The sequence below is a fragment of the Pleuronectes platessa genome, chromosome 1, assembly GCF_947347685.1.
Source record: "Pleuronectes platessa chromosome 1, fPlePla1.1, whole genome shotgun sequence".
In the NCBI taxonomy this organism is placed as follows: domain Eukaryota; kingdom Metazoa; phylum Chordata; class Actinopteri; order Pleuronectiformes; family Pleuronectidae; genus Pleuronectes; species Pleuronectes platessa.
In genome coordinates, this window is record NC_070626.1 from 15,696,966 (window position 1) to 15,709,218 (window position 12,253).

Consider the following 12,253-nt stretch of genomic DNA (forward strand, 5'->3'; position numbering starts at 1 on the left):
CGGAAGCGCAAATTCTGTGCGAGCCGCCGCCTGACTGTTCACAGGGGACAGGCTCTGGTTGAGACTTGGATTGCTGCTCTGGCTGGATTCGCTGCATGGTATCTGATGTGATCCCACTACCAGCCTGTCATTTTACTGCTGAAAGAGGGAGAGAGGGAGATGGAGGAGAAACATTGAGGGAAGGCAAATAAGGAGATTGAGACCATTTCATAGTTCAATAGAAACATTCTTTAGGGGTCCAAGCTAATTCAATATTGCACATTGCTAAAGAGGGAAGCTGACAGGAAATATACTTGGTTTTATTGGACTATTGGACTATTAGCACATCAACTCCATCCATCTCTCACGCTATGCCTTGATGTGTTATTTCTCCCCTTATTTTGGACTATCCCTCCATTTAAGTGTCTGGTCGTACCTCAAACCTTCTGGAGCTGTTTGATGATATTGGCACAGAAGCACATTGTGTGAATAGTTTGATTTGATTCTTTTTTTCAACTTTACTTGAAATTACTTTTTGATGCGACCCTACTTATAAACTGTAACTGGCTATACAGCTGACAATGATGCACCTATATACAATACACTGTTACACAAGTACAGTTCTTTTTTTTAAATCCATTCTTACATTTCGTAATTCATACTTGGCTTCTAGAAAGTTGGTACATGTGCACAAGTGATAGGAATCCAAAGCTGTTTTTCAAGACATAGCACACCTACACTTTGACAAGTGCATGTTTTATTAAAACTATTTCAGATAATTGAATTTCTACTGATGCATGTTGAAATGATTTAATTATTTCAACAACAGTATCCACCACCGCTACAACTGTACACAGTGTGCAGTGGGCTTCTGCGCAGGAAGTGTGCAGTTCGGTTCTGCGCAGGATTAATTTAATTTAATTTAATTTTTTTATATTATATTTAATTTAATTTAATTTAAAAAATATATATTTATTTTTAAATGGTTATGGTTTATTATTGTTTTTAAATGTACATGGCATTATATATTGTGCAATGAATAGGTGGTTGAAGTCCTGCCAACATCACAGCCTGCCAAACTTTAGAAGTGACATTAACATTAAGGATTTGATTACCTGCTCATACCCATGAGAAACTAAGCACAGGAAGAAGATGCACAAATTGCACCTGTAGACTTTTTTGTTTGTTATGTCATGATACACCTGTGTTTCGATTTTTGTGAAGATCGGTCAATGTGACAGTGTTCAAGGGGTCTCAGGGGGCACCGTTGAGCCATTTTACCACGCCCATTGAAAAATCATCCAGAATACATACATTTTCACCACTTTCTACTTTTCTGCCAATTTTGGTAAGAATTTGAGCATGTTAAAGCCCTCAAAAAGCCAATTAATTTGCCTGCAAATTAATAATAATTACAATTTCGGGTTGCAATCAGGGTTAGGGTTGCCATCAGGGTTAGGGTTGCCGTGTTAGGGTTTGGGTTAATTCTATTTATTTATTTTTATAACTTTTGCTAGTTTTATGTTTTTGTTTCATTGCTAACAATAAACCCTTATTGATCTATCTTATTTCATGTCTTTGATTTGATTGTAAATCAATTTTAGCTACATTTCATATATGAAAGGTGATGTATAAATAAAATGTTTTATAATATTGTTATAAGTGTGCTGGCACATTCATGTCTGTTTTGTCGCCTCTCCAGCAGGGGGCGGTGGGGCCACACCGGACCCACTCATATTGGCGGGGAGGAAGAAGGGGCTCAGGCTGACAGGAATCAGGGAGCTCACGTCGCTGCTGGTGTTCGGTGGTTGTGACGGAACTGAGGAGCCTCACACAGGTGGAGCCATGAAGAACGAAGGGATCGAGGGCATGGAGCGGTTCGTGAGCCCGGACAAAGGCAGAGGCCTGCAGGCGCTGAGGCACTTCGCGGTGGGGGAGCTGGTATTCGCCTGCCCCTCGTACTCCTCCGTGTTGACAGAGAACGAGAGGGGGGCGCACTGCGACCTGTGCTTCACCAGGTAACAGCACGCTGACCCGGCTGGGGACTCAGAGAACAAGCGAACACACCTCCGGGACGTGTAGCTACGAGCTGGTGGTTGGAGACAGTGGGAGGGAGGGGGCGGCGTGTCCACAGCTAACCTGGCTAACCTGATTAACTAGCTAGGTTAGCCGTTAAACCTCCGGACGCCCGCCGAGCTGCTGCAGACCTGAGCTGGGTCAGTGCGGCGAGGCAGCTCCCCTGAGTTCAATACAACCACATCAACTTATCTGATGCTTCAAAGCCAAACATGCAACGTAAAACGCTGCTCTCCTGTAGACTCATTGAGCCAATATCATCTTTGGCATGATGCTAATGCTTATAGGTTGTTCACTTGACTTATATTAATGACATTTGCTGACAGCACTGCAGGTGGTCATTAGTTATTTCCCCCCATAGTCAGCCTCCATGATCTCAGATTCAGCGAGTGTTCATTTCTTTCATTTATCTGCCATGAGAAGATCATCACAACATTTAAATGTCTAGCCCATGCTTGCACCAGTATGGGTGTGGAGATGATATGGAGGCTGGGCTACATGACTCTTGACACGTGTCTCGGTGTGTAGGTATCATGGACTGTATATAAAGAGGTTGTTATACTGTTTGAATCAAGGTTAAACTGCTCTGGTCTTCTTTATCTATGATTCACTTTAACACACACGTTGGAGTAACATGAAGTTCTCTGCCACACACTGTCGTCCACCCACATGCCTCCTACACAAGTTGAGGTTGGTGGAGCAGTAAAAGGTTAGGGTGCTAAATATAGGTGTCCATTTGTCCCAAGAGAGGAGGAGCCAGGAGATGAGGCCAGAGGTGCTTTTGTGCAGTAGTGGTGTGTTTTTACATTTCCTACTTTCAGTCAGGCGCTCAGAACAACATTGGGTGTATTTTCTTAGTGCTGCGTAATAAAACGATATCAGTGATGATTGCAATATAATATCCCTCGATCACAGTTTGTCAAGTTCATATATCAACATACTTGTGCATGTGTAAGCATTGCTAGGAGGTTTAACACAATTGAGCGACCTCATGTTTATAAAATGTCATTCTCAGCTCATAAATAAGAGTTTAAAACCACAATGTGCATTTGAATCTGTCATTTCACATTACATTTGAATTCTTCTTGTAAAACGTCAATACTGGGCTCATTCTGATGGTTGTAGCAAACAAACATGTTGTGTCTTCATCTTATTACAGGAGAGAAGACCTTTTTAAGTGTGGCAAATGTAAGCAGGCCTTCTACTGCAATGTGGACTGTCAGGTAAGAGTGACTCAATTAAATAAAGGAATAGGACATGAAGATATTTTGTACATTATTTAAAAAATAAATAAAAACATCTGTATTGGTCTTTTCCATTGGACTTTTTTGCAGTTGACCAATTTTTTGTCAGTTTGAGCTCTTTGTTGTATCAAAACATGAGACTTTTGCTTCACAAAACCATCACAGAGTAAACTGTAAGAAAAGTATTCACGTGGTGTTCTTGTGACCCACTTTGGCAACTTGGACCAGAGGGCACTCAGGCACACTGTTGGTGCTATGATGATTCATTCCCGTTATCCAGTTTTAGATTCATTGCCCAAATCACACTCTGTGCACTGCAGTAAAAAAAAGATGTTTTTACATGGGTGTGTGAATATTTGACACTTTGTGATCGTATAATTATTCTACAGCCATTCTATATATTGTTTTCTTTCCCCTTCAAACTTTCTGTCATTCCATGTATTCTTCTGTTGAACCGAATAACTTGTGATAATGACTGGGCGGTTATTTCTCTCTTCCTCTTTGTATTGATGCAGAGAGGTGATTGGTCCATGCATAAGCTGGAGTGTGTAGCCATGTGTGCCTATGGGGAGAACTGGTGTCCGTCAGAGACTGTCAGACTGGTGGCCAGAATTATCATGAAACAGGTAAAGTAATAAGAAACAGGAAGAAATGATTCAACATCCTTTTTATGGGGAACAAAATGGCAAAAGTTTAACATAACCAGCGAATGAGAATCAAGTAAAGTCAGAGAAGCAGATGTGAGATGCTATCAAAGAATAATTTAAATAAAGATATGTGAGGCAAAGACATAAGGCACAACTTGGTTTATTATGTGTACAAGTCTGGTACCGTATTAATCTAACAAAGCATAACCAGAACATTAGGTCTTATATTACTGTTTGTGACACTGTAAACAAACGTATAACTTAACTAAAATGAGTAAAACAAAGCCACATTAAATACTCCAATGCTCTAATTTTAGCTATCCCGAGTAAACCAAATGTTTTTTTCTTGTTCCAGAGAGTCACAACAGAGCGCACCCCTTCAGAGAGGCTGCTTCTATTCAGCGAGTTTGAAGCCCGTAAGTGTGTGAACAAATGAGCATGTATATTTAATTTCACATGATCTGCAGCAGCGCTGGGACTTTTATCCCAAGCTTCTGGATGCTGTAATTTCATGATCACTCTCCTACCAACTACATCCACTGTGCCCTTGAGCAAGGTACATAGCCTGTACTTTGTTTAAAGTACTACTACCACTACTAATTCATTAGCCAAAAGACTAAACAAATCAAGACAGTGTTCCACCTCAGCACCCACTAAGTGTTTTCTCGGCTCCAGTTGGTATTTTCATTTAATCTGAGCGGTTGTTGAAGGCTCATGTTTGTCACCAGCGGATTGTCACAGAATTAACCTTCACACCTGCCTCTCATTCACACAAAGCAACTCAGTGGCCAGCTGCTGACTGCTGCCACCAGTCAGTTTGAGAGTGAGAGTGTGTGTTTGACTGATGATGACACATGGCCTGTAGCAGTTGCATACTATACACTTTACACTGAGGGGTTGTTTCATGGAGCTATGTGGTAGACATCCATGGTAGTGGTAACAAACTACAACCAAATTCTTACTGATAATATTTTGGATCAGTGGGCAACATCTATGTTTTAGTCATTATCTTTTCATTATGGCTCACAGATTAGTATGTGCTATGTGACATGCTTAGTTGCTCCTTTTGTTGTAAAGAAGGTTTGCATATTTTATAAGTATTTTTTAAGATGTTCATTTGTAAACGCAAATGCTAAGAAAACACAATCTTCTATACACAAAGTGGTCTTTCTGTGGTGTTCTGGCATGTGTTTGACTTGTCCCCTCTGTCCTTGTCTTTCGGTCTGTGTCATTGCCTCCTCCAGATTTAGATAAGATGGACAGTGAGAAGGATGAGTTGAACCAGACAGACATAGCAGCACTGCATCACTTTTACTCCAAACACATCAGTAATCTTCCAGATGAGCAGGCTCTCACTGAGCTCTTTGCACAGGTAATGTTTGATATTATCTCGAATAATTTTAAATCAGAACGAAAGAATGTTTGTCTTGTTTTGTCGTTTCTTTAGAGTCACACTGTATGAGGTTACTGTAGAACTGTGGTGACAAACAAACTGTAACACAGGGTACCGCATTGTTTGTATGTATCTTTAATTATTTCGAAATGTACAGTTTCCTCTTCTCCATTTATTCACAGCTTTTGAGAGCCCTGACAGTTTAGTTGGCACTGTGCTGCTGGAATGCAGTCAGTCCCAGACAATGAGATTAAACGTCCTTAAGCAGCTGCCTGAGTCAGCTGTACCAGCTACTGCTCCTTCAGAGGGAGAGGTTTTTCAAAGAAGCACAACATTGTTAAGATGGACTTTTCCTTAGTTTTGAATATGTGATTTATGTGCTCTGAAGTCTGAACAAAACATTTTCTACACATGAGCCTTCACTACACAACACAAACTTAATCATTAACCGTTTAACACTTTCCTGCAATGAAAGAATGAATCGATCCACCCTAAATTTGGTGTAAGATATTTTTAATTGCTCCTCCATTCCAAAATGCTCGTGGTTGACTCCTTTGGTTTGTTTCATTAAAGTTGTGTGATTGGTTAGGAGAGTGTCAGAGGTTTTGCCTGTCACACAGACTGACCTTTCTCAGTCTGTGGAAGGATGTTCTAGTTGCAACATACACGCACATGCTAGTATGGTCATGTGCCCACACTACTCCGACTGAAGCCATTTGAATACAACTTTCACATCTATCTAATAACTATCTCTCTCCGCTTACCATCCTGTACTCACACATTACACACATTGAAGCCAGGGTCTGTCCCCCCCCCACTGGCCTTGTCTGTTTAACAGCATTTAGCTCTTTAATTTGATCCGTCAGAGGCCCTGTACACACCTGGTATTAACATGTGGTTTTTGTGATCTGATCACGTCAGACCACATTCGGATGTGGTCTGGGCCACGTGTGTCCACATTCTTTTAGCAGTGTGAACGCAAATCCATCCTGGCTCACTTATGAAGGATCTTATGAAGTGAAATCAGACACATCTGTAAACTCAGACTTGATCATCGTTTAGTCTTAACTAACACAAGCGTTTAGTACGTGTGAACACACGTACTAAACGCTGGCCACTTGTGATGGGATCTCTCAGGACGTGTACTTCAGCTTCTTGTTTCAGGCTGCATTTAATCTGCATGACTGGATTTTCTTCTCAGTGGAAGGGGTGTGATAGTACGGTAGAGCAGAGGGTGGTACAAGCTGTGTTATCATATTACTCACCCTGCTGTACTTTTTCCTCCATCTTCACCTGTTTTTTTTGTGTCATCTCTCATGCTCGGTCACTCCTTTCTTTGTTTCTCCAGGTTAATTGCAATGGCTTTACTATAGAGGATGAGGAACTTTCCCATCTGGGATCAGCTGTTTTTCCTGAGTAAGTAATCCGAGTCTTCGCTTGATTATTGCCCTAGGGTCCATTCAGTCGTCATCACTTTTCTGATTTCTTAATAATTGATTTGACCTTTTGGGCTTCTCTCTCTTCCTTCCAGTGTGGCACTGATGAATCACAGCTGTAGCCCTAATGTCATAGTGACGTATAAAGGCACAGTGGCTGAGGTCCGAGCTGTTCAAGAAATAAACCCTGGAGATGAGGTAAGAAAACGCAGGAATCGTTTGGCAAAATCATTCTAAAAGAAATTACAGATGTTTATTCTGATTGACGTAAAATGGCCATTTAAAACAAAACAATTCTCCTCATCCATGTAACTTCCTTTTTCTCTCTATAGATCTTTAACAGCTACATAGACCTGCTCTATCCAACAGAGGACAGAAAAGAGAGGTTGCTGGATTCCTACTTCTTCACATGCCAGTGTACTGAGTGCACCAGCAAGTCTAAGGTACCTTCAGCTGTTCTTTACTGCATCTCAAACATTCTCTTAGATTCTGAAAAAGCTTTTTTGTTATATTGAATATATAGATTTGGTAAAACCTTTCACCTGTGATCTTATAGTATTATACAAGAAAGAATCTCATTACTATCCGTCTCCTGTCTGTAGGAAACGCAGCAGGTTCATAGCGGCTGCCATCACCAGTGTGTGTTTCCTGTGAAGGATATGTTAACAATAACGGTTTCTTTATTCTTGTCTTTTCATTTCCCTTTAGGACAAAGAAAAAATGGAAATCCTGAAGCTGAGCTCTCCGTCTGAGCCTGAGGAAATCCAGTCCATGGTCTATTATGCCAAGAATGTCATAGAGGAGTTCAGAAGAGCCAAACACTACAAGAATATCCTCTTCCTCTGACTATAATTTAGTTTTCCCCTTGTCCTCTTTGTCTATTCAATTTGTCACTCTGTCTATCCCTTTACCTTCACTCCTAAATAATGACAACCGTTCAATTCCATGCCTCCTCTTCTTTTGCTTTATTCTCTGTCATTACTCCTTGACGCACTGGCACCCCCCAGCGAGCTGCTGGAGATGTGTGAGCTCAGCCAGGAGAAAATGGGAGCTTTATTTGCAGACACCAACGTCTACATGTTGCACATGATGTATCAAGCCATGGGCGTCTGTCTGTACATGCAGGACTGGGACGGAGCCATGAGCTATGGAGAAAAGATCATTCAACCATACAGGTACATTGACTCACAGCAGGGACACAGTCGTTCGGCTACAATAGATAAATCAATTGTACAGCAACAGTTATGTAGACAGATTATAAAGCCCTGTAGACATGTTAAGTGGCTGATTTGGCTGCCAGTGTTGATTAGAATGTTATCTCACTTGTTTAAGGAACAGATATCGTTCCTTAGACATCTGCTAGTTTGTCAACATTTCTTGTAAAAGATGAGATTCTAAACCACGTTTTAGTCTTTTAATAATTTCTTTTATCTTCACTTTGTTTCTTAGATTAAAGCTATACATTTTTTTATTTGCAAAAACAATTTGTTTCCCATAAAAGGATTCTTATTGTACAGAAATTAGTTAATTAATGTGTAAATTAATTACACAAGTGTGTTGCTTCACTGAATTCTTAAACATGACAATGCCAAACATATTTTTTCTTTGTGTAATACTACACTCAGCAACTTCTACTCCAGTGAATGGTTTATCTTCAAGTATCGTGTTCTCCCAGCTTCGTAGGTCTTGAACTTTTGTAACACTAAAATAAAAATAATCATATTCCAAGCAGCATACATCTATTGCTACATTGTTGGCAAATATGATTCCCACCTCTGAATTTGAATCCTGGATCTTTTTTTACCCCCCATGAAATGTGACGCACTGACTGTGCATCTTAAGACTATCGCTCGAGCATTCATATAAAACTGAACATAAAGATGTTTTTCCTAAACAACTTAAGATCATTAAGTCTTAGGATGATTCTGAAATAAAGTTTGTCGACATTTAGTCCAACAGTTTTAGAGGAGATGTCAAATATGGGTTTAAGAAATAATGGAGAAGATTTTTAGTACATTTGAAAGTTATTGAGCAGTAGAGCTATGTATAAGAAAGGCAGATGAATTGAGAGATTCAAAAGATGAACTTATTTTTCTAAAATGTATTTTTAATTATCACAGGACCACCTTGAACCTGACCCTATTTATAAATTGTATCCAATTTCTTCTCACATTCACTGCTTACATTGTGTTCTCTCTGCAGTGTGCACTACCCAGCCTACTCGCTGAATGTGGCCTCTATGTATCTAAAGCTGGGACGTCTGTATTTGGGCCTGGAAAAGAAGACACAGGGAGTGAAAGCTCTACAGAAGGTATTTCATTTACATCTGCTACATTTGGTGTTTTAATTGGTGGCAAGTTGATATTTCAGGCAAGTGAAGCTTTTGTACAAGCTTTGATCCACATATTCACACAACTTAATTTACTATATGTTGGTGTCCCCGGCTATATTACTGTTTTGTTTTATATAACTATAATTTTTATGTTTGATCAGTTGTCATGGAAGAGGTTACTCCACATTTTAAACCTCTCTTTTTTTCCTGTTTTCAGGCAGTGGCCATCATGGAGGTGGCTCATGGGAAAGATCACCATTATGTAGCGGAAGTTAAAAGAGAAATTGAGGCGCAGAAGTGAAGGAGGTGCAGCTGAAGGAGCAAAAAGATTAAAGACAGAGGCTCTGGAATGAGGAACCTCTCTAAAAGCAACAACAGAATTACACAACACATCTGCATGGCATGCATCTTATACCTCTCTGTTTTTAAAACTTTTTTCGTTGCCCACCCTCCTCTCTTCAGACAGCTTCTTATTTTCATATCTACCGTCAACATAATCACGTGGAGGATGAGCACACCTGTATCTGCAGCCTGCCAAACCTCGACTTCAAAGCAAACAAATAAGGATTACATCTTTGAAGGTTATTTGAAAATAATGGTTTGTGTGCTGATGCTCAAAACAGGATTTATTCCAACTAATGCTGTTCAGAAGAGGATCACAGCAGCTGAGAAAAAAGCTTCAGTTGCTGCATTTAAAGCTGCAACAAACCTTTCATGAGACCAAAGTAAGGTCAAGTGAATCTTTGCCAAGTTTTTGTTTTAAAAAAGATATTTCAAAGTTCAGTTACATCAGTTAAAGAGGGTTTTACTACTTTTTCAAAGCTAATGCAATTTAATTCTATCGGATATTCAGAAGCAGAGTTTCTTCCCTCATTGATTACTGCTTAAACTGAAAAAATGACTGATCATGCAGTACTCTGTAGCAATGGAGAAGAGAATACAAAGAACAATTCCTGAATGAGTAACCAAGGGTTTGACTTGTCTTACAGCATGTTGTTATGTTTTTAAGAGCCAGGAGAAGTGTTGCATGTTCTATTGTTTGTTTGTTTCTATTTGTTGTCATATCAGGCTTGATGACCAAAGGGCAGCGGGTTTAAATGACAAGGAACCAGCTATATATTCTCTGTTCACAGTGTAACCTTAAGGGTTGCTGATCTGAAATCAGTCACAGTGAAGACATAGATCCTGGATCAGTCCCTTTGCTCCCAGGAAAAAAGGTGCAACACTGTAGCTTATGTTGCCTTTTGTCAAGAAATGCATCATCATAGCTTAAAGTGTTTTCTCCTAAACACCATGAGTCCAGATTGTCTTTATCCTGAGAATCAATCATCTGAGCACCAGTGGGCAGAATATTTATGTGCAACATATCTGAATCAGAGACATTGTATCTTTTTACAATTTATCAAAGCAAAATATGGGGAGATTATGTTCATTCTCACTTACAATTTCAGCTTTATAAGCAGCATGAATACTTTATAAACATCTCCCTTTAATTTGGACTTTACCGGGTTTATTTTGCACTCTTGTAAGATGAATAACCTGTGATGATTCAAATACAATGAAAAGTATTACGCTCAGCAGGAATGAGTATTTGTATATCTGAGTCAGTTACAAGGTTACAATAGGCTATGATAAAGAAAACCATGGATATGTTTATATTCAACCCCGATCAGGACATCATAAGTAGGAGGTGGAACAGTTAAGGGTCATGACACTGTATTTTTTTTTCTTCTGTAAATTTGACTAAAGCAGCGTATTCAAATATCAAGTTAAAAGCAGCTGAACATGCTGTCTAATGTCAATGGTTTAGACCTAAAGACTAAGCATGCAATGTGTGAAGGAGGCTTTAAAACTATGAAACTTAAGGCAATGCAAAGATCATCACCTGGGCCTTATGTAAAGATTCTTGCACTCAATTTTGTGAGTAAGAGGAGATGGGAAAAACGTGTAAGCACATTTTGTTCCGAGTTACTTGTTCATGTCAGTAGACAGTTGGCTTTGATCCTTGAAACTGCAGTCTTCACACCATTCACTGCCAGAGGAACTAATGTTAGATCTGATGTCATCTATTGCTTTTAAACCTGTAGCTCCCCCTTGTGTTTACTATGGATGCAGCTGTATGCACCACATGATCGTGGGTTACTGAGTGCTGGAGATAAGCTCATTCTTCTGAGTGGTCTGTTGTCATATTTGTAGCAACTCTGGCACAGGTGACCAGCTCTGTCACCTGCACCAATGCATCTGGATGGTGCCTGCCTTACAGCATAGATCATCCAAAAGCACCACCGGGGGGGGTGTAAGTGGCACAAGATTTATTTTATTTTTCCTGAAATGTCAACAGATAAAAGCTATGGTGCAAGGATTTAGAGCATTGAATTCCATACTCGCGCTGCATGTAGAAAACCAGGTGAAAACAGATCTCTGAAATGAACTGTTAATTTAGCGGGCATGAAATTGATTCCACTGTTATGCATAACTAAAGTCTGAGACTCTTGATTCCTTCTGTACCATGTCAATGGAACTCAATAAATAACATTAGGACAGTAGCTACCGATGCTTATTTGTTCACTTGAAATATGATGTACAGAATTTGATGCTCCTGCAGTTTCTCATCAGCAGTTCATGTCACAGGTCCATCTTAGATCTGTATTTCATGATCATCTCAAGAACAGGGCAAACAGTCAACATATTTGGGGTATAGGTTCAAACCATAGACTGTTTGAATGCAGTGTATGGTTCAAACGAGTGATAGTGCTGCTGAAATATATCAGGCCTGAAATCATAGGCTGAACCATAAATTCATCTGTAAGAGTTCAGTACACTAATGACACATTCCCAAGATGAGAAATACGTTGTTAATTTGAGATGCTCTGATCCCTTTAAGAGATTAAAAAACCCTGCGTCTATAATTAATAGTGCCTGATACATTTTGAGATGTAAGATGTGCACAGAAGTTGCATGTAAAAACTTCCATAAAGCCTAGTGCCAAAATAAAGATGAGATAAGATACACTGAGATCGTACGTAGTTTAGCCCAAATAAAAAATAAATAAATGTATCTTTGGAACTGTTATATGTTTTTGTACTGGTCATCTCTTACTCTTCATATTTATACACTTCACTTATATTTGATACTATTTGAATGCA

General features: G+C 39.6%; 1 protein-coding gene across 1 annotated transcript; it reads left to right on the forward strand.

Annotated features, from left to right (window-relative positions):
* Nucleotides 1-1,727: 1,727 nt before the first annotated feature.
* On the forward strand, nt 1,728-11,653 carry smyd2a (SET and MYND domain containing 2a). Its single transcript, XM_053421927.1, has 12 exons — nt 1,728-1,997; nt 3,215-3,278; nt 3,815-3,925; nt 4,302-4,362; nt 5,191-5,318; nt 6,688-6,755; nt 6,871-6,973; nt 7,108-7,218; nt 7,484-7,604; nt 7,776-7,950; nt 8,978-9,086; nt 9,325-11,653. The coding sequence occupies exons 1-12, from the start codon at nt 1,825-1,827 to the stop codon at nt 9,406-9,408; spliced, it is 1,308 nt and encodes a 435-aa protein (XP_053277902.1). The 5' UTR covers nt 1,728-1,824; the 3' UTR covers nt 9,409-11,653.
* The last annotated feature ends 600 nt before the right edge of the window (nt 11,654-12,253 follow it).

Excerpts from the sequence above, each read along its gene's own strand:
- smyd2a (XM_053421927.1), top strand. The coding sequence starts at position 1,825 with ATGAAGAACGAAGGGATCGAGGGCATGGAGCGGTTCGTGAGCCCGGAC. Across the intron at positions 3,279-3,814 it reads ACTGCAATGTGGACTGTCAG|AGAGGTGATTGGTCCATGCA; the intron begins GTAAGAGTGACT and ends GTATTGATGCAG. Across the intron at positions 7,219-7,483 it reads AGTGCACCAGCAAGTCTAAG|GACAAAGAAAAAATGGAAAT; the intron begins GTACCTTCAGCT and ends ATTTCCCTTTAG.